This window comes from Haliotis asinina, chromosome 7 (assembly GCF_037392515.1).
Source record: "Haliotis asinina isolate JCU_RB_2024 chromosome 7, JCU_Hal_asi_v2, whole genome shotgun sequence".
In the NCBI taxonomy this organism is placed as follows: Eukaryota; Metazoa; Mollusca; class Gastropoda; order Lepetellida; family Haliotidae; genus Haliotis; species Haliotis asinina.
This window is the reverse complement of record NC_090286.1, coordinates 64,322,959-64,346,066: the sequence shown is the minus strand read 5'-3', so window position 1 is coordinate 64,346,066 and position 23,108 is coordinate 64,322,959. Positions and strand designations below refer to the sequence as shown.

At 41.1% G+C, this 23,108-nt stretch overlaps 2 protein-coding genes across 2 annotated transcripts; one reads left to right on the top strand and one right to left on the bottom strand.

Moving 5' to 3' along the window:
* Positions 1-288: 288 nt before the first annotated feature.
* On the top strand, positions 289-2,584 carry LOC137290553 (actin, cytoplasmic 1-like). The gene is made up of 2 exons (XM_067821589.1): positions 289-420; positions 1,580-2,584. Exons 1-2 carry the CDS (start codon positions 298-300, stop codon positions 2,582-2,584), a joined length of 1,128 nt encoding a protein of 375 aa, XP_067677690.1. The 5' UTR covers positions 289-297.
* Positions 2,585-8,021: 5,437 nt separating this feature from the next.
* On the bottom strand, positions 8,022-22,649 carry LOC137292124 (uncharacterized). The gene is made up of 8 exons (XM_067823665.1): positions 22,512-22,649; positions 21,293-22,296; positions 14,985-15,212; positions 14,586-14,870; positions 14,415-14,471; positions 13,057-13,531; positions 9,275-9,433; positions 8,022-9,059 (listed from the first exon to the last, which is right to left on the bottom strand). The coding sequence occupies exons 1-8, from the start codon at positions 22,632-22,634 to the stop codon at positions 8,055-8,057; spliced, it is 3,336 nt and encodes a 1,111-aa protein (XP_067679766.1). The 5' UTR covers positions 22,635-22,649; the 3' UTR covers positions 8,022-8,054.
* Between the last annotated feature and the right edge of the window lie 459 nt (positions 22,650-23,108).

Sequence of the window (23,108 nt, the reverse complement as noted above, 5' to 3'; positions counted from 1 at the left end):
GACGTTTCCCCTCCGTTGGGTGGGGGGGTAGGGGTGGGGGGATTGATTCTGTTTGGTAGCAAGAAGATGGACCCCGACTGTGTCACGGGCTCCCTCGTCGTGCATTGGAATTAGCATAATTACGTATCATTAGTTACGTTTCTGTAAAGTTAAATAAAGTTAAACACCACCTGATTGGTCTTAGAATCATGAGAGAAGTATATAAGACGCCTGAATGTTAACATCGAGATTACATTCTCTTTCAGTCTTTCAGTCTAGCTAACGTGTGTACTGTTCCTCACACAGCAACCTACAGCCATGGATGATGATGTTGCTGCTTTGGTCTGTGACAACGGCTCCGGCATGTGCAAGGCCGGTTTCGCCGGTGACGATGCTCCCCGAGCAGTCTTCCCCTCCATCGTCGGTCGTCCCAGACATCAGGTACTGTCAGGCACTGTTATGTAGTGATCAATTTACATTTGATAGAAATACTCTCAAATCTACCATTACAAGTGCAGAAATTGCTTCTGTCATTAGGAAACTAAAACGAAATAAGGCATCTGGAGTGGACTAGGTGGGAAATGATTGACGCTTCAGAAACAAATTCCACTTCTGACTACTTTCTTCAGCCTGATGATAAATTCCGGAATTGATCATGGTTGTTGGCTTATCGGAACAATTAAACCTAATTATAAGAATAAAGGAGTCCCGATGGACCCAAACCCCTGTACACAGATAAGTATACTAAGCTGTCTTGGAAACTATTCACGATTCTTGAATATAAGGCATTCGCATTTCGTAGAGATGAAAACATTCTATCCCCGAGCCCGTCAGGTTTCTCTGCTGCGAAAACTTAATTGTAATACACATGTTATTCGAAATTTTTTATATTTTCCAAACGAAAATTATATTGTGTTTTCATTGATTATACTAAAGCTTTTGACACCGTTTTGGCGAGTTGACCTATGTCAGGATGGCGAGTTGACCTACGGCATAAATTACTCACATATGGCATAAGTGGCAAAATTTATCTCTCTTTAAAAATAAGTATCATGATATAAAATCTACCATTTTGCTAGAGAGCCATATGTCATTTTACTTTCCATGTAACACAGTAGTGAGTCTCCTTTATTATTCTCACTGTTTATAAATGATATGGAATCGTTTTTATAGTAAAGGTTGCACAGGAATCAACATACAACAAGTAGACGAAAATAGTGGTCAACAAGCATGGTCAGGTTCATACTACTCCTTTTTATATGTAGACGATGCAGTCCTCGTAAGTGATATCCTAAATGATCTACAACTGTCCCTACATGCTTTCCATGACTAATGTGCTGGGTACAACTTGAAAGTTAATTTCCCTAAAACCAAAATAGTTGTCTTTGGAAAAAACCAAAATAGTTGTCTTTGGAAGTGGCCCCTCTATAAACCCAAAGCATGTTCCCCGGGTGCATGAGAGGACATTCTGATGCTCTCACATCTTGTGACATGATGACGACACAACTGAAAGATTATAAACGTTGAAGCAGGATCGCAGTCGCTTCGTCCCTGTAGAATAATACAGGTCAAAAATTATTAAAATTATTTCTTTTTTCAGGGCGTGATGGTCGGTATGGGTCAGAAAGACAACTATGTTGGAGATGAGGCTCAGTCCAAGAGAGGTATCCTCACACTCAAGTACCCCATCGAACACGGAATCGTCACCAACTGGGATGACATGGAGAAGATCTGGCATCACACCTTCTACAACGAGCTCCGTGTTGCACCCGAGGAGCACCCCGTTCTCCTGACAGAGGCTCCCCTCAACCCCAAGGCCAACCGTGAAAAGATGACCCAGATCATGTTCGAGACCTTCAACTCTCCAGCTATGTATGTGGCCATCCAGGCTGTTCTGTCTCTGTACGCCTCTGGTCGTACCACGGGTATTGTTTTGGACTCTGGTGATGGTGTCACCCACACTGTACCCATCTATGAAGGTTACGCTCTTCCCCACGCCATCATGAGGTTGGATCTAGCCGGTCGTGACCTGACTGATTACCTCATGAAGATCCTCACTGAACGTGGTTACTCCTTCACCACCACCGCTGAGAGAGAAATCGTCAGAGACATCAAGGAGAAGTTGTGCTACATCGCTCTTGATTTCGAGCAGGAACTGGCTACTGCTTCATCTTCTTCCTCCCTGGAGAAGAGCTACGAGTTGCCCGACGGTCAAGTCATTACCATTGGTAACGAGAGGTTCCGTTGTCCAGAGGCCCTTTTCCAACCTTCCTTCTTGGGTATGGAAACTGTAGGCATTCACGAAACCACATTCAACTCCATCATGAAGTGCGATGTTGATATCCGTAAAGACCTGTACGCCAACACTGTTCTCTCTGGAGGTACCACCATGTTCCCTGGTATCGCCGACAGAATGCAGAAGGAGATCACATCTCTTGCCCCAAGCACAATGAAGATCAAGATCATCGCTCCCCCAGAGAGGAAATACTCCGTCTGGATCGGTGGCTCCATCTTGGCCTCTCTGTCCACCTTCCAGCAGATGTGGATCAGCAAGCAGGAGTACGATGAGTCCGGTCCATCCATTGTGCACAGGAAGTGCTTCTAAATACAAAACCTAATGAACATTGAACCAGGTGTTTGCCTTTAGCCCAGTCAGAGCACACTAAATACCTGGCATTATAACTAATGTAGATGTATTGTCTTCTATACGATAATGTTAATATAGACCGGATACTTTGGATACATGACGGTAATAAAAAAGTTAGATTTGAATACTTTTTTGGTGTACTTGTCATCTGACAGTGTGAGGTTTTTATGTCGTTTAAGCCACCTGAGCAACAGATGCACGTTCCACATCAGGTGATGATCTTAGCAACATTTAAACCGTTAACGAGACAGTTACAGTCAATATCTTAGTTAATCCTACGTTTCATGGCTAATATTATGGTTACAATATCATGTTATCAACATCCGTCTCAGTTGCTGTTCCTTTGAACATGACCGAACTGTTAAGTTTCTGAAAATATACACATGCTTACGAAAACAATCACCGTAAATATTTAGAAATAGAAATATTAAAACGTTAGGGGTATAAATGATTACATACTCCTGGAGAGAGGACTGACAATATCATGTTTAGAAAAGAACATGTTTCATTAACTAGTATTTACATCAGAAACAACAATGCCTAAACACTGTTGACATCACGACTTCAAGGTACTGTAAAACAAAACAGGGCATTCATGGTTTGGTGATCGAGCCAGTATGATGCGGTAACCAGTATATTGCCTTATTTCGACTTCCGAATCGGATCTTTACGAATTGTAGTTTCGAAAACAGTGACGCAACGTAAAACATTTAAACATGATATATGTTAGCTACTTACTTGTCACCACGCATGTCAATTAGATGGAGAGTAAGTAAACACCTCATTACTAAGATATGTATAGGTAATTTATAAGTGTTTGAATGCGTGAGTTCTCTTTTCTTTATATAAAACGAGAGACATGTTCAAACTCAGAACGGTGGAAAGTAATTATGGACATTTCTTACTTTATGCCGATTATTTACGTTGAACGGGTGTGACCTAAGAATTGAAATCTCCCATCTGGTTATAGTACGAGTGGGTGTTGTTTGTGAGAAGACACTGCTTGAACATCAGAAGCATCTTAATGTGTTTTTCTCATCGTGTAATAATTCATTGCTATGAATTCCACTACTAGCTTATGTTCCATTGCCACTTCCTTAATGATAGACCCACTGTTCAAATATGTAAACATTTCTATAACTGGCTGAAATTTCCTTACGTGAAACAACCATATAGGCATGGCCTCTAATGGTATGATAGCGATACGTCAGTAACACACTGCATTGATTGTGCGGTCAAACAACCTGCTCAAATCTTCTGTGTACTGGAAATCTATACATGTGAATCTGTTCATGCAAAGAGTTGGCTGCATGTGACACTCTGTTCTGTAATAAGGTCCTCAGTCAAGAAAAGTACGGGAAAAAGACCTAAATTTGCCAAGGTAAAGGAGTCCCCTTTTCATTTTCTAACAAAAACATATATAGAAAAACGTATATTTTCATTGCCACACACTCAACAAACGTCACATCTTATTACACTATGCCGTTTTGAAATGTTAATATATAAATCAAACGAAATGACTACAGGTGACATTGAAAGTTATACGTATCACATGATGGCATCAGATAGTCTAGTCCTGCTGATATTTATGAAGTCGGATGTTCACCGCCACAGCCGCCTGTTCATTCTGGACCCATTACATGGTCTTCTAGACAGTGTTTGGCGTACATGTGAGACCAGCTTCAAACCACACATTTTGGTGTGCATGACTTCCATCATGGAGGGCCGTTTGAAGGATCAAACATCAATTTTGATAATAATCTGCCATCATATGTGATTTCTTCATGTTGTTTTTTATCTTTGATGTCAGATAAATATCTAATTCAGTAAAATGGAATTTGTACCCACTACTTTTCACCGAGGCCTTTTCCTCCAATAATCTTGTGTTCAACCATCTCAGGATGGACCGCCACGAGGTGGGGTCAGTACACTAGGGCCTAATCCGGTCTGTGTTAGTAAACTATGGTTCAGTATAGAAGACCTTGAAAACAATTATAACTGTTCATAAGGCGGCAGTCCTCTACGTTCGCAATCCAACTCGCGTGCAGACCTCCATTATATATTTGATTATTGTCATTCATCGTAAAACTTCATGTACCATCTGACATCGTTCCATGTGCTTTCAGGGTGAGAGTGGGTAGGGGGAGTAACTCTCAGCTAACGATGCCACCTGCATAACAAAATCCCAAATAATACATGATTACCGCTACAGTTCATTTGTAATAAAACCTGTCCCTGGGGCATTGTTTGTATTAAATTCATCAATGGCTGGTTCGCTGACATTCCATGGTGGTGATTCTTGTCTTTGAACATATATCAACTATGAGATACAATCGAACAACAAACTCGGGCTCTTACCACAGGTGTCTCATAATTACGGTAATGATTCTTACTCTGTTTGTGATGTCTGCTCAGTGACTTCACCATGTGAACCGTCATCACCAAACCGAGTATGGGGAACCTTTGTGATACGTCACGCTGCTCTACAATACGGCGACGTGGTGGGTGGAAGACTACGTCAACAACCATTACATGAACCATGTACAACAAACAGAAGGCACCATGGGTGGGATGGGGATTGCATGATTTGGCATGCAATGTTACCTGGTTATAATGCCACCGTTTGCCCAGGAGAAAATATGGCATTATATCCAGGGTGGCATTATAACCAGGTAGCACAGTTAGAGGCCCTATGCAGTCGCGCTAAGGTGATTGTGTTGATGTCTCCTGTAGGTCTACTCCCATTTGTGAAAACTCCCAGTTGTGAGACTCCCAGTTGTGAGACTCCCAGTTGTGATAGAGTGGTGTGTGTAATTAACAAAGTCAACACACCATACTCCCCTGTGTGACTTTATTTGGTGATGAGGCCATAGGCCCTTTACTCAGAGTACGATATCAGAGTGTTATAAAGCCACAGGAAGCGCAGTGCAATCAGCCATACACATGATATTTAGCAACAGAGGCAATGACAATCATTGGCACACGTCACGATCAACATGCGAAGTAATCCTGGTTTTAAAACGTAATTCGCAGTTAAGTGCAAGGCCCTCTACATAGAGTACAGCATGTCGAAGTATTAGTATGCAAGGACACGTGGAGTGCCTGTAATATCGGAAGTACAGGTGGTAATTCTCAATAGAGACAATGGCTGACAAGGGCAAACTTCAACATGCGAAGTAGTTATGATGATGAGAACATATTTCGCAATGTAAACGCAAGGCTTTACAGAATACAACATGTCGGAGACACAGACATCGCCTGTACAACCAAATACAGATGATAGTTAATAATAGAGGCAATGACTGTCAATAGCAAACTTCAACATACAAAATAATCATGGTGATAGAAACTTATCATGGCAACTAATCGTGTAAATGATAGAGATGTATACTTTCTAAGGTTAGTTGGTATTTCATTATGACACAGCAGCAGCCGCTTAAACGTCTCTTGAAAAAGGAAATTCCCAAGAATATTTTGAAATAAGATTTTTTTCTGAGATCACCGTAAAATGAATATTATAGGGTGAGCCATACACCCCTATGTGATAGAATGACTTAACTCTAGCTAAGTAGGGATTAGTTATGTAACTGAATCTTCTGAATTTTCTGACTGAGTCCAGTTTTGATAAATTTGAGAGTTGAGTGGTGAATAACCACTAATCATTAAATCTTTTTCAATGTAAGGATTTTGACAGATATACTTGTGAAGAAATTGATGTCTAACGGTATTTAATAGAATTAGTAAGATTTAATAAAATGTTGACCACTTTCTAAATGGCATCGTGTAATCATAGCTTTCGGCTGTGGGAGCCGTGCCAATTTACACTCATCAGAGGGGTACACAAAGTACGCAGTCTAGACTACCAGTTGTCCGACTTTCATTTTTGTGGAAGTCGCGGTGGCTATGCGAGCTAGGCGGTTGACTCGTGTGCTGGCGATTAGGTGCCTGACTCTCAGGGTGCGATTGCGAATCCCGAATGGGACTCAACCAAAAAAGGTACTAGAATTTGTACTTTACTAAGAAAGTGAAATCCCAAATATGACATATGTTGCATGTTCATCACAGACAGGTAATGTATAGAATTGGCAGACTCTATTACATCTTTCAAGGCCGTACAATGAACAAGCTGTGATTTGAAGTTAAATTTTAGTAAACCAGTGTCTATAGTAGTGAACTGTAACCACAAAGTTCTTAAAATAGTAACTGTTTTAACTATGATTAATATATAGTACTTACCTTTTGATGAGTCAACAACAGAACGCCACCACTACCATAAGCCAAACAATGCTAGACTGGGTGAGCCAAATAGGATACAGGCCAGTATCCTTTTGGATACGCTTGACAGTTGTTAACAATTGAAATTAAAATCAGCATGTGAAGAACGTAAACTTTACATTATGTTTTAAAATATTGTATTTGACTGATCATTTCAACGAAACATTTTAGCCCAGTTTGATATAATTTTAACTGATGCTGAAGGGGTATCTGATAATTCACCGTATGATAAAGAGGAAATAATTTATATGCTTATATTTATGTGTTTAAAAAGGCAACAATAACTGTTTTAACTATGATTAATATAAATGTATTATATGACCGCTATTTGACAGATCTTTTTGACCACCATTATATGACAGGCCGTTTGCAAGTACCTGGCTGCTCCATATCTTTGATAATCTATTTCATTACTTTTCTATCTATCCATGTTCTTTAGTGAAAGCAATAAACGCTCTTTAACCAAAACCACTAACTCATTAATGAACTATGCCTCCTGTGGGCATTCTTCAGCAGCTGGGCTGTTCCCACTTTCATTGTATGGATGGGGAAGCACCACCTGTGTGCACAGAACGATTAATTAATGTGTCTCATACATATATGGGAGTTCTCACAAATGGGAAGACACCCTCCTGTAATGAGCCATGAATGACTGGATAATCCTAGCGTCCAAAGGCTGCAGGTGACTTCTAGGTGGCAGGAAGCCTATAGTCACGTGTTTTATCCCATATGGCAACATGACTACTTCAAGCTTATATTACTTCGGTCAGTTAGTGTGAATCGTGTCAATTAACTGTTTGCGTATTTAACTTATGATATCGACGCATTATAACATTACTAACAAGACGTCGATGTGAGCCTACAATAAAGACTGCAGGAAAACAAAACAAATTCCGTACAATCTCCTACAATTCCCACAGCATTAACGCATGAACTACATGTTAACTTAAGCTCCTTCAGTTCTTACATCACATCGTGAACATCTAAGAAATAGTCAAGCTGGTATTCAGGGCAAACTGCTTTATTGTTTCGATCAAATCCTCGGGATTGTCTGATCACAACATTGAACTAAATCTGAAATATACTCAAATAGGAAGCCTGAGATAAATACATTGAATATCAATTGTCAACAGGTGAACATAGAAAAGGCGCATCAGAAGCACTTCCTGTGCACAATGGATGGGCCGGACTCATCGTACTCCTGCTTGCTGATCCACATCTGCTGGAAGGTGGACAGAGAGGCCAAAATGGAACCACCGATCCAGACGGAGTATTTCCTCTCTGGAGGAGCGATGATCTTGATCTTCATTGTACTTGGGGCAAGAGATGTGATCTCCTTCTGCATTCTGTCGGCGATACCAGGGAACATGGTGGTACCTCCTGACAGAACAGTGTTGGCGTACAAGTCTTTACGGATATCGACATCACACTTCATGATGGAGTTGAATGTGGTTTCGTGAATGCCTACAGTTTCCATACCCAAGAAGGAAGGTTGGAAGAGGGCCTCTGGACAACGGAACCTCTCGTTACCAATGGTAATGACTTGACCATCGGGCAACGCGTAGCTCTTCTCCAGGGAGGAAGAAGATGAAGCAGTAGCCAGTTCCTGCTCGAAGTCAAGGGCGATGTAGCACAACTTCTCCTTGATGTCTCTGACGATTTCTCTCTCAGCGGTGGTGGTGAAGGAGTAACCACGCTCAGTGAGGATCTTCATGAGGTAATCAGTCAGGTCACGACCGGCAAGATCCAGCCTCATGATGGCGTGGGGAAGAGCGTAACCTTCATAGATGGGTACAGTGTGGGTGACACCATCACCAGAGTCCAAAACAATACCCGTGGTACGACCAGAGGCGTACAGAGACAGAACAGCCTGGATGGCCACATACATAGCTGGAGAGTTGAAGGTCTCGAACATGATCTGGGTCATCTTTTCACGGTTGGCCTTGGGGTTGAGGGGAGCCTCTGTCAGGAGAACGGGGTGCTCCTCGGGTGCAACACGGAGCTCGTTGTAGAAGGTGTGATGCCAGATCTTCTCCATGTCATCCCAGTTGGTGACAATACCGTGTTCGATGGGGTATTTGAGTGTGAGGATACCTCTCTTGGACTGAGCCTCATCTCCAACATAGCTGTCTTTCTGACCCATACCGACCATCACGCCCTGAAACAAGAAATAATTTGTTATTTATCAAATTATTAACACGCATTATTTCACATAATATTATCTGACAGCAATGATTTTGAAAATTGATTTTAATGTGTGATGCAATAATATATTTCCGCAGGGGACGGCTCAAAACCAGGTGTGAAACTTGCTATTTCATATGAATTCAATCCTTGAATCTATGTTTCAGCAGCAGCATCAAACTATATTACCTGATGTCTGGGACGGCCGACGATGGAGGGGAAGACAGCTCTGGGAGCGTCGTCACCGGCGAAACCGGCCTTGCACATGCCGGAGCCGTTGTCACAGACCAAAGCAGCAACATCATCATCCATGGCTGTAGGTAGTTGTGTGAGAAACAACAAACACAATGTGAGTCAACTGAAGACTGAAAGTGAATGCACTGTCGATGTTAACATTCAGACGTATTATATACTTCTCTCATCATTCGAAGACCAATCAGATTGTATCTAACAATAATGAGGATATGATACCCTCCTTGTGTAATTGGCCGTCATGTCGACATGAAGAAGAGTGTTTCACAGTCTGGGGTCTCCTCGTCCCCAGCAGGGGCCTGAACATGTTTGGATTTCTGGTCTATTTGAGAATTGCGTTTGCAATGTAATGTTGCACTTTCGCTTATGATTACGATATTGAAATCAATCTGAGCTCAGCTTAATATTTCTCGCGTAGTCAACAAACCACGACGGTAAATACACGTTTCAAATAAATACTATTAGCAAGGGAAATATGAAAACTTTTAAAGGATATTTTCTAGAAACAAGAACTTGTCCCAGGAGAATGTTGAGATTTTTTTTATATTCCTGCCTGATGTAAATCTACGTGTCACACAATAACTATAGAAACAAACCTTGTTTACAGTTCAGAACTAATTCTGCAGTCTCTGAAACATCTGTAACCAAGTACCACCCACGAGTGAACACTATGCATTAGAACTGAACCCACGTTGTGTAAAGCGAGAGTACATAAACTGATAGTTATTAAAGTTTGTCGACGTAATCATGATGTCTTTTGGAACACTCTGTTCATTCGAAGAGAGAAAATGATTTCATACTTCAAAGTTATCATTTGTATCTGCAAGATAGCGAATGTGGTATATGCTCTATGATGAAATACACCATCTTGGAAGTGATACACTAATGTCATAAGAGACACTAATGAGGCTCTTATTGTCTGAAATATGTTCTCTGGAGTGAACTCCGTAATTAACGATTATATAATTACAGAGCTGCCACCGAGGGTATACACTATCTTGGTTAGACAGTCAACTAACGAGGCTAATTAAGTGTCACTCCAGAATGGAATTGCCCACGACTGATTGTTTGATCGGCATTCTAGAAGTTGGGGAGTCAAAAATGAAGCATACAACTTATATTCATATATATATAAGTGTATGTATTCATACATATAAATGACGCTCTCAGTTAAGACATTAGTGAAACACTTCCGTGAGTAAGAACTCATTCAATAAACAAGAAGTGTATGTTTTATTTTCCAGCACGTTCTTACTAACGGAAGTAATACACTAATGTCATAAGAAGCACACCTTAACCTGCGATTGGGCGTTATGAAAATCTGAAAGAACAACCGTTATGTGTAGAAATTACTTGAGCATTTTAGACGGCAGACACGCACTACATAGAAATACACAGTATTTTCTTTAATTAAGTTTTCTATTCGTAACTGTCATATACAGATATCAAGTTCTTTAATATTTTTATTTCTGCACACATATGTAAACCCAGATTTAACCAGCCGTGGTGTTTCAGGAGTTGATGTCCATTTATAAACATAGTAGTTTTCATGTAATTGCTTTGAGTGTGTATATACTGCAAGACATAAATCTTGAGATTCTGAAGCATTTTAGAAGGTAAAACTTTGCTAAAGTTGCCGAAATAGCCGAACTTAACCTGAGCCAATTTTGGGAAACCTGATTATGTACATCAATAAATCTGTAGATAAAGGAAAGATGTAAACGCTGATACAAGCACTCTTTGTCGTTGATGGCATGCAATAAACATCTAGGTCCTTTATTGCGAATTGTATGACGTTATGAATTTCATTTATGGACTTCACCGCTTGGCCGAGGGAGTAAATTTTGAATTTGTTATAACTGTACTTTATCCACAGATAAATTCTGTCAACTTACTATATACATATCATGAGACATCCTGTTTACAATTTAATCCAGTCTGTATATTGTCTTTCAGACTTGTGCGTGCTATTTGCTCATCGTATTTTCCACCTTTTCAAGACGACAGGGTAGCCCAGTGGTTAAATGGTTCGCTCGTCACACCGAAGACCAGGGTTTGATTCCCCACTTGATACAATGTGTGAGGCCCATTCCCGATGTCTCCGCCTTGATATTGGTGGATATATTGAAAACGGCGTAAAACCATACTCACCCACCTATTACCTGTTAATGCTAGTCTGTTGCTTGTCACTTCATATATTTCATCTCACCATCAGTTGTCGCAGCTCTTACTTTGGTAACGGGTGGAAACGCCCTTCTATATAATGAACATGGAATTGTTTTCTATAAGTCTTACATCATGAATACTGATCAAACAAGTATTTGGATACGATACGTAATCTAAATGTTTTTAACATTTTCTCAACATAGATATAATGTCCTTTAATTCTCACGTCACAACATTGACAGTGAAGTATTGCATATCTTTAAATAGAAAGATAAACGTACAGACTTCCTGGCCCACAATAAATAGCACGGAGATAAAACTGGTGGCTTTCTTTTTAATGCGGTTTTAATTTTCAACTCAAAATATTGTGACTTGATAATCCCTGAGCCACAGAAATTGGTTGGCTTACTCATTCTGAATCTATTGCTTTTCCTAACTCAGAATCGTTCAGGAATATTTTTCACAGGAATCCTTTGTAATATCCAGCTTCTGAGCTGATTTCGCGCAACATTACTTTTCCTGATTTATAAAACGAAGGCATTAAAACATTTATTGACGTGTAATATGCCACGTTCAGTCAGCCAGCTGTCAGCAGTCAGTTGTCAGAAATTCTGTCACAAGTTTTATTTATTCGTGTATCGGAAGCTTTACATGTGTCTTCATACAAAAAGCGACTGGGAAAACTGAAGAGTGTTGTGCTTTGAGGATAGTAGCTATACACGTAAAACAGAATTTTGGATGTTATACTAATTCACAGAACTTGTTCCTAGTTGATCACACAGGAACAGCGAAGGCAAAAATAACTTCCATTAAAAATTATCCAAAAAAACTTATTCGAGATAAGATTTATGTCATTTCTTAACGCCGCCTCAGATGTCGCTATATTAGGAAAGGTGTAAATTGATTTTATAAAAAAAATTGTTTCTTCTAATATCCAAAACATCAATGAAAGAAGCAATAAATATTCTACAATATCATATAAACTGCTTTTCTGTGTGTGTTCTCTAAAATAACCCTTGAGATACTTTGGTCATCACACTGTATCTGACATGAACATCGGAGATATATTGAAATATGGTATTCACGGGAAAGGAGAAATTGACAGAAGCAGTGGTAAAATATTTCAAAATAAACCAAAATGTGCACACTTCTTATCGGCAGCCTGAACAGAATGTGTACTTGAACAAAATCTTTTATTTAGTATATCTTCACATGGTCACCGTTTAACTGTATTTTCAATTAAATGTATACAATAATAATCATATACATATGGCGGGGCTGAAAAAAGTGCACAATACACAACACAGGTTCTGTTTATGAGGGGTGACAGGTCGCCCGACAGATTCTGCGGAACCCAGTGTTCGTGAGCATGAAGGTAGGGCACCTCGCTAATGTTTGTAGGTTCGGATTTCGTGGATTTTGTCAGAGTTGTTCTCTCATGGTTTTAAAGATGGATTTTTACCTTATAACAATAAAGTATAACAATAAGATATAACGACAGAACTAGAGCAACAATCCTTTCGCGTCTTTTTGTTGCACAAATAGTAAATTACCTGGACAATAGTACAGCAGGCCTTGATGCCAGTGAATGATGGCGAGGAGCCTCTGTTGTATAGCAGGCCTTGATGCCAGTGAATGATGCCGGAGAGCCTCTGTTGTATAGCAGGCCTTGATGCCAGTGAATGATGCCGGAGAGCCTCTGTTGTATAGCAGGCCTTGATGCCAGTGAATGATGCCAGAGAGCCTCTGTTGTATAGCAGGCCTTGATGCCAGTGAATGATGCCGGAGAGCCTCTGTTGTATAGCAGGCCTTGATGCCAGTGAATGATGGCGAGGAGCCTCTGTTGTACAGCAGGCCTTGATGCCAGTGAATGATGGCGAGGAGCCTCTGTTGTACAGCAGGCCTTGATGCCAGTGAATGATGCCGAAGAGCCTCTGTTGTATAGCAGGCCTTGATGCCAGTGAATGATGCCGGAGAGCCTCTGTTGTACAGCAGGCCTTGATGCCAGTGAATGATGCCGGAGAGCCTCTGTTGTACAGCAGGCCTTGATGCCAGTGAGTGAAGGCAGAGGGTATTATTACCTTATTCCATATCGCAACAAAAAGGGTCACCCCAGAGTTAGACCTACAGGTGTAGATCCCAGACCTATAGGTATGTATCTCACACCTACACGTGTATATCTTACTTCTAGAGGTATACACCCCACACCTACAGGTATAGATCTCACAATTACAGGTATATGTGGCAGATCTACAGGTATATATCTCACATCCACGGGTATATATCAGCCTACTTCTAGTGAATCCAGAGATCGCCTTTCACCGGTGCTTAATGGCCCATAGGTAAAGCCTACGTATCACCCTTCAGCTGGGTTTAAGCTTACATATACCACTAAGTTATGATATATCCTTTGTTTCAACGGGTTGTTTTTTCTCCCATAGCTCCACAAGCCGAGGTTACTATATAGTGGTATATTGTTTTCACCGCTGCAGATACCTCACTTTTCCTCGGCTTAGCCTCGGAATCTATTCTTCACTCGATATCGGACATCTGGAATTTTCCCTCTGTAAGAGCCGTTAGAGGATGTAAATTATTAAATTTAAAGTACGTTGGATGCAAAAGTAACCTTCACATAGCAACCCCGGCACGTGTATTACAAATGTTGAAACTAGTGAAGAAAAACTCACCACATTCATATGAGTGATTGGTGTTATAACCTTCAATACCCGCCCTGGCACACCTTTAGGGAACAGTCTTGTGCAGCGTGTTAAAACCTTCAATACCCGCCCTGGCACACCTTTAGGGAACAGTCTTGTGCAGCGTGTTGTAACCTTCAATACCCGCCCTGGCACACCTTTAGGGAACAGTCTTGTGCAGCGTGTTATAACCTTCAATACCCGCCCTGGCACACCTTTCGGGAACAGTCTTGTGCAGCGTGTTGTAACCTTCAATACCCGCCCTGGCACACCTTTAGGGAACAGTCTTGTGCAGCGTGTTAAAACCTTCAATACCCGCCCTGGCACACCTTTAGGGAACAGTCTTGTGCAGCGTGTTAAAACCTTCAATACCCGCCCTGGCACACCTTTCGTGAACAGTCTTGTGCAGCGTGTTAAAACCTTCAATACCCGCCCTGGCACACCTTTCGTGAACAGTCTTGTGCAGCGTGTTAAAACCTTCAATACCCGCCCTGGCACACCTTTCGGGAACAGTCTTGTGCAGCGTGTTAAAACCTTCACTACCCGCCCTGGCACACCTTTCGTGAACAGTCTTGTGCAGCGTGTTAAAACCTTCAATACCCGCCCTGGCACACCTTTCGGGAACAGTCTTAGTCAGCGTGTTGTAACCTTCAATACCCGCCCTGGCACACCTTTAGGGAACAGTCTTGTGCAGCGTGTTAAAACCTTCAATACCCGCCCTGGCACACCTTTCGTGAACAGTCTTGTGCAGCGTGTTAAAACCTTCAATACCCGCCCTGGCACACCTTTCGTGAACAGTCTTGTGCAGCGTGTTATAACCTTCAATACCCGCCCTGGCACACCTTTCGGGAACAGTCTTGTGCAGCGTGTTAAAACCTTCAATACCCGCCCTGGCACACCTTTCGTGGACAGTCTTGTGCAGCGTGTTAAAACCTTCAATACCCGCCCTGGCACACCTTTCGGGAACAGTCTTAGTCAGCGTGTTGTAACCTTCAATACCCGCCCTGGCACACCTTTAGGGAACAGTCTTGTGCAGCGTGTTATAACCTTCAATACCGGCCCTGGCACACCTTTCGGGAACAGTCTTGTGCAGCGTGTTATAACCTTCAATACCCGCCCTGGCACACCTTTCGTGAACAGTCTTGTGCAGCGTGTTATGTCCCAAGGCTTGCCTACTACGTCTGAGAAATGCCTTTTAGTAACATTAGCAAAATACAGTAAGACACTACAGAAGGTTTCAATTACAGACATTTATTAACGACATATTAATTCGGGCAAAAGTTGAACAGTGGGACATCACATGACTTGATCGATTCTGACGTTACTTTCTTTGGTAAACATATTGAACACTCGACTGTCAATTTAAATTAGTTCTGTCGTAAATCGTTACGGTAAAAGTTCGCTTCAAACAAACGCTCACCTGTTGCAGTTTTCTCTATACCAAGCTACGACTCTGACTTTAGACGCATGAAACAATTCTTCACTTCACAAAGCATGATCCTTCCAGTAATGGCTGCCGATGACTGTCACCCAGGTTCACAAATTACACACTGCATTGATATGTTCGTGAAAAACGTGCATATCGTCAGAGATCGTGACGTGATCAGGTTGCGCTTTGACGAATGTTCGAAATCATGAACATACACAGTTCATTTAAATGGTTTCGTATCTACCTAGGGCCGATATATGGACGATGCCATTAGGATAACATCCTCGATATCTCCAGGGTATACGTTCCGATAAGTCTCCACTATACCCTGGACGCATCTACGGCTCTGCCCGATAAATTTATTACCTCCCTTGACCAGTCAGGTGTCTACGCTGGGAAGTTGAGCGAACCAATCACAACTCACTTTCGTTTTTTGAATTATCTAACCGATTATACTTGGCAACAGAAACCATGCAGAGGTTCTCTGGAAGAGTTAGAAGGCGTTCTTGAATATGTTGTTTTAAAGTTTCGGACATGTCAATTTGTTTGTATGATTTCCCTAAAATCTATTTGTGCTGTTCCTTTGAACATGACCGAACTGTTAAGTTTCTGAAAATATACACATGCTTACGAAAACAATCACCGTAAATATTTAGAAATAGAAATATTAAAACGTTAGGGGTATAAATGATTACATACTCCTGGAGAGAGGACTGACAATATCATGTTTAGAAAAGAACATGTTTCATTAACTAGTATTTACATCAGAAACAACAATGCCTAAACACTGTTGACATCACGACTTCAAGGTACTGTAAAACAAAACAGGGCATTCATGGTTTGGTGATCGAGCCAGTATGATGCGGTAACCAGTATATTGCCTTATTTCGACTTCCGAATCGGATCTTTACGAATTGTAGTTTCGAAAACAGTGACGCAACGTAAAACATTTAAACATGATATATGTTAGCTACTTACTTGTCACCACGCATGTCAATTAGATGGAGAGTAAGTAAACACCTCATTACTAAGATATGTATAGGTAATTTATAAGTGTTTGAATGCGTGAGTTCTCTTTTCTTTATATAAAACGAGAGACATGTTCAAACTCAGAACGGTGGAAAGTAATTATGGATTATTTACGTTGAACGGGTGTGACCTAAGAATTGAAATCTCCCATCTGGTTATAGTACGAGTGGGTGTTGTTTGTGAGAAGACACTGCTTGAACATCAGAAGCATCTTAATGTGTTTTTCTCATCGTGTAATAATTCATTGCTATGAATTCCACTACTAGCTTATGTTCCATTGCCACTTCCTTAATGATAGACCCACTGTTCAAATATGTAAACATTTCTATAACTGGCTGAAATTTCCTTACGTGAAACAACCATATAGGCATGGCCTCTAATGGTATGATAGCGATACGTCAGTAACACACTGCATTGATTGTGCGGTCAAACAACCTGCTCAAATCTTCTGTGTACTGGAAATCTATACATGTGAATCTGTTCATGCAAAGAGTTGGCTGCATGTGACACTCTGTTCTGTAATAAGGTCCTCAGTCAAGAAAAGTACGGGAAAAAGACCTAAATTTGCCAAGGTAAAGGAGTCCCCTTTTCATTTTCTAACAAAAACATATATAGAAAAACGTATATTTTCATTGCCACACACTCAACAAACGTCACATCTTATTACACTATGCCGTTTTGAAATGTTAATATATAAATCAAACGAAATGACTACAGGTGACATTGAAAGTTATACGTATCACATGATGGCATCAGATAGTCTAGTCCTGCTGATATTTATGAAGTCGGATGTTCACCGCCACAGCCGCCTGTTCATTCTGGACCCATTACATGGTCTTCTAGACAGTGTTTGGCGTACATGTGAGACCAGCTTCAAACCACACATTTTGGTGTGCATGACTTCCATCATGGAGGGCCGTTTGAAGGATCAAACATCAATTTTGATAATAATCTGCCATCATATGTGATTTCTTCATGTTGTTTTTTATCTTTGATGTCAGATAAATATCTAATTCAGTAAAATGGAATTTGTACCCACTACTTTTCACCGAGGTCTTTTCCTCCAATAATCTTGTGTTCAACCATCTCAGGATGGACCGCCACGAGGTGGGGTCAGTACACTAGGGCCTAATCCGGTCTGTGTTAGTAAACTATGGTTCAGTATAGAAGACCTTGAAAACAATTATAACTGTTCATAAGGCGGCAGTCCTCTACGTTCGCAATCCAACTCGCGTGCAGACCTCCATTATATATTTGATTATTGTCATTCATCGTAAAACTTCATGTACCATCTGACATCGTTCCATGTGCTTTCAGGGTGAGAGTGGGTAGGGGGAGTAACTCTCAGCTAACGATGCCACCTGCATAACAAAATCCCAAATAATACATGATTACCGCTACAGTTCATTTGTAATAAAACCTGTCCCTGGGGCATTGTTTGTATTAAATTCATCAATGGCTGGTTCGCTGACATTCCATGGTGGTGATTCTTGTCTTTGAACATATATCAACTATGAGATACAATCGAACAACAAACTCGGGCTCTTACCACAGGTGTCTCATAATTACGGTAATGATTCTTACTCTGTTTGTGATGTCTGCTCAGTGACTTCACCATGTGAACCGTCATCACCAAACCGAGTATGGGGAACCTTTGTGATACGTCACGCTGCTCTACAATACGGCGACGTGGTGGGTGGAAGACTACGTCAACAACCATTACATGAACCATGTACAACAAACAGAAGGCACCATGGGTGGGATGGGGATTGCATGATTTGGCATGCAATGTTACCTGGTTATAATGCCACCGTTTGCCCAGGAGAAAATATGGCATTATATCCAGGGTGGCATTATAACCAGGTAGCACAGTTAGAGGCCCTATGCAGTCGCGCTAAGGTGATTGTGTTGATGTCTCCTGTAGGTCTACTCCCATTTGTGAAAACTCCCAGTTGTGAGACTCCCAGTTGTGAGACTCCCAGTTGTGAGACTCCCAGTTGTGATAGAGTGGTGTGTGTAATTAACAAAGTCAACACACCATACTCCCCTGTGTGACTTTATTTGGTGATGAGGCCATAGGCCCTTTACTCAGAGTACGATATCAGAGTGTTATAAAGCCACAGGAAGCGCAGTGCAATCAGCCATACACATGATATTTAGCAACAGAGGCAATGACAATCATTGGCACACGTCACGATCAACATGCGAAGTAATCCTGGTTTTAAAACGTAATTCGCAGTTAAGTGCAAGGCCCTCTACATAGAGTACAGCATGTCGAAGTATTAGTATGCAAGGACACGTGGAGTGCCTGTAATATCGGAAGTACAGATGGTAATTCTCAATAGAGACAATGGCTGACAAGGGCAAACTTCAACATGCGAAGTAGTTATGATGATGAGAACATATTTCGCAATGTAAACGCAAGGCTTTACAGAATACAACATGTCGGAGACACAGACATCGCCTGTACAACCAAATACAGATGATAGTTAATAATAGAGGCAATGACTGTCAATAGCAAAATTCAACATACAAAATAATCATGGTGATAGAAACTTATCATGGCAACTAATCGTGTAAATGATAGAGATGTATACTTTCTAAGGTTAGTTGGTATTTCATTATGACACAGCAGCAGCCGCTTAAACGTCTCTTGAAAAAGGAAATTCCCAAGAATATTTTGAAATAAGATTTTTTTCTGAGATCACCGTAAAATGAATATTATAGGGTGAGCCATACACCCCTATGTGATAGAATGACTTAACTCTAGCTAAGTAGGGATTAGTTATGTAACTGAATCTTCTGAATTTTCTGACTGAGTCCAGTTTTGATAAATTTGAGAGTTGAGTGGTGAATAACCACTAATCATTAAATCTTTTTCAATGTAAGGATTTTGACAGATATACTTGTGAAGAAATTGATGTCTAACGGTATTTAATAGAATTAGTAAGATTTAATAAAATGTTGACCACTTACTAAATGGCATCGTGTAATCATAGCCTTCGGCTGTGGGAGCCGCGCCAATTCACACTTATCAGAGGGGTACACAAAGTACGCAGTCTAGACTACCAGTTGTCCGACTTTCATTTTTGTGGAAGTCGCGGTGGCTATGCGAGCTAGGCGGCTGACTCGTGTGCTGGCGATTAGGTGCCTGACTCTCAGGGTGCGATTGCGAATCCCGAATGGGACTCAACCAAAAAAGGTACTAGAATTTGTACTTTACTAAGAAAGTGAAATCCCAAATATGACATATGTTGCATGTTCATCACAGACAGGTAATGTATAGAATTGGCAGACTCTATTACATCTTTCAAGGCCGTACAATGAACAAGCTGTGATTTGAAGTTAAATTTTAGTAAACCAGTGTCTATAGTAGTGAACTGTAACCACAAAGTTCTTAAAATAGTAACTGTTTTAACTATGATTAATATATAGTACTTACCTTTTGATGAGTCAACAACAGAACGCCACCACTACCATAAGCCAAACAATGCTAGACTGGGTGAGCCAAATAGGATACAGGCCAGTATCCTTTTGGATACGCTTGACAGTTGTTAACAATTGAAATTAAAATCAGCATGTGAAGAACGTAAACTTTACATTATGTTTTAAAATATTGTATTTGACTGATCATTTCAACGAAACATTTTAGCCCAGTTTGATATAATTTTAACTGATGCTGAAGGGGTATCTGATAATTCACCGTATGATAAAGAGGAAATAATTTATATGCTTATATTTATGTGTTTAAAAAGGCAACAATAACTGTTTTAACTATGATTAATATAAATGTATTATATGACCGCTATTTGACAGATCTTTTCGACCACCATTATATGACAGGCCGTTTGCAAGTACCTGGCTGCTCCATATCTTTGATAATCTATTTCATTACTTTTCTATCTATCCATGTTCTTTAGTGAAAGCAATAAACTCTCTTTAACCAAAACCACTAACTCATTAATGAACTATGCCTCCTGTGGGCATTCTTCAGCAGCTGGGCTGTTTCCACTTTCATTGTATGGATGGGGAAGCACCACCTGTGTGCACAGAACGATTAATTAATGTGTCTCATACATATATGGGAGTTCTCACAAATGGGAAGACACCCTCCTGTAATGAGCCATGAATGACTGGATAATCCTAGCGTCCAAAGGCTGCAGGTGACTTCTAGGTGGCAGGAAGCCTATAGTCACGTGTTTTATCCCATATGGCAACATGACTACTTCAAGCTTATATTACTTCGGTCAGTTAGTGTGAATCGTGTCAATTAACTGTTTGCGTATTTAACTTATGATATCGACGCATTATAACATTACTAACAAGACGTCGATGTGAGCCTACAATAAAGACTGCAGGAAAACAAAACAAATTCCGTACAATCTCCTACAATTCCCACAGCATTAACGCATGAACTACATGTTAACTTAAGCTCCTTCAGTTCTTACATCACATCGTGAACATCTAAGAAATAGTCAAGCTGGTATTCAGGGCAAACTGCTTTATTGTTTCGATCAAATCCTCGGGATTGTCTGATCACAACATTGAACTAAATCTGAAATATACTCAAATAGGAAGCCTGAGATAAATACATTGAATATCAATTGTCAACAGGTGAACATAGAAAAGGCGCATCAGAAGCACTTCCTGTGCACAATGGATGGGCCGGACTCATCGTACTCCTGCTTGCTGATCCACATCTGCTGGAAGGTGGACAGAGAGGCAAGGATGGAGCCACCGATCCAGACGGAGTATTTCCTCTCTGGGGGAGCGATGATCTTGATCTTCATTGTACTTGGGGCAAGAGATGTGATCTCCTTCTGCATTCTGTCGGCGATACCAGGGAACATGGTGGTACCTCCTGACAGAACAGTGTTGGCGTACAAGTCTTTACGGATATCGACATCACACTTCATGATGGAGTTGAATGTGGTTTCGTGAATGCCTACAGTTTCCATTCCCAAGAAGGAAGGTTGGAAGAGGGCCTCTGGACAACGGAACCTCTCGTTACCAATGGTAATGACTTGACCATCGGGCAACTCGTAGCTCTTCTCCAGGGAGGAAGAAGATGAAGCAGTAGCCAGTTCCTGCTCGAAGTCAAGGGCGATGTAGCACAACTTCTCCTTGATGTCTCTGACGATTTCTCTCTCAGCGGTGGTGGTGAAGGAGTAACCACGCTCAGTGAGGATCTTCATGAGGTAATCAGTCAGGTCACGACCGGCTAGATCCAGCCTCATGATGGCGTGGGGAAGAGCGTAACCTTCATAGATGGGTACAGTGTGGGTGACACCATCACCAGAGTCCAAAACAATACCCGTGGTACGACCAGAGGCGTACAGAGACAGAACAGCCTGGATGGCCACATACATAGCTGGAGAGTTGAAGGTCTCGAACATGATCTGGGTCATCTTTTCACGGTTGGCCTTGGGGTTGAGGGGAGCCTCTGTCAGGAGAACGGGGTGCTCCTCGGGTGCAACACGGAGCTCGTTGTAGAAGGTGTGATGCCAGATCTTCTCCATGTCATCCCAGTTGGTGACAATACCGTGTTCGATGGGGTATTTGAGTGTGAGGATACCTCTCTTGGACTGAGCCTCATCTCCAACATAGCTGTCTTTCTGACCCATACCGACCATCACGCCCTGAAACAAGAAATAATTTGTTATTTATCAAATTATTAACACGCATTATTTCACATAATATTATCTGACAGCAATGATTTTGAAAATTGATTTTAATGTGTGATGCAATAATATATTTCCGCAGGGGACGGCTCAAAACCAGGTGTGAAACTTGCTATTTCATATGAATTCAATCCTTGAATCTATGTTTCAGCAGCAGCATCAAACTATATTACCTGATGTCTGGGACGGCCGACGATGGAGGGGAAGACAGCTCTGGGAGCGTCGTCACCGGCGAAACCGGCCTTGCACATGCCGGAGCCGTTGTCACAGACCAAAGCAGCAACATCATCATCCATGGCTGTAGGTAGTTGTGTGAGAAACAACAAACACAATGAGAGTCAACTGAAGACTGAAAGTGAATGCACTGTCGATGTTAACATTCAGACGTATTATATACTTCTCTCATCATTCGAAGACCAATCAGATTGTATCTAACAATAATGAGGATATGATACCCTCCTTGTGTAATTGGCCGTCATGTTGACATGAAGAAGAGTGTTTCACAGTCTGGGGTCTCCTCGTCCCCAGCAGGGGCCTGAACATGTTTGGATGTCTGGTCTATTTGAGAATTGCGTTTGCAATGTAATGTTGCACTTTCGCTTATGATTACGATATTGAAATCAATCTGAGCTCAGCTTAATATTTCTCGCGTAGTCAACAAACCACGACGGTAAATACACGTTTCAAATAAATACTATTAGCAAGGGAAATATGAAAACTTTTAAAGGATATTTTCTAGAAACAAGAACTTGTCCCAGGAGAATGTTGAG

What these genes read in the sequence shown, in the direction of transcription:
- LOC137290553 (XM_067821589.1), top strand. Translation starts at nt 298, where the DNA reads ATGGATGATGATGTTGCTGCTTTGGTCTGTGACAACGGCTCCGGCATG. An exon ending in TCGGTCGTCCCAGACATCAG is followed by an intron (nt 421 to 1,579) that starts GTACTGTCAGGC and finishes TTCTTTTTTCAG; the next exon opens with GGCGTGATGGTCGGTATGGG.
- LOC137292124 (XM_067823665.1), bottom strand. Translation starts at nt 22,634, where the DNA reads ATGGATGATGATGTTGCTGCTTTGGTCTGTGACAACGGCTCCGGCATG. An exon ending in CACAAGACTGTTCCCGAAAG is followed by an intron (nt 13,532 to 14,414) that starts GTGTGCCAGGGC and finishes GCTGTACAACAG; the next exon opens with AGGCTCTCCGGCATCATTCA. An exon ending in CCTGCTGTACTATTGTCCAG is followed by an intron (nt 9,434 to 13,056) that starts GTAATTTACTAT and finishes AGTTGACTCACA; the next exon opens with TTGTGTTTGTTGTTTCTCAC.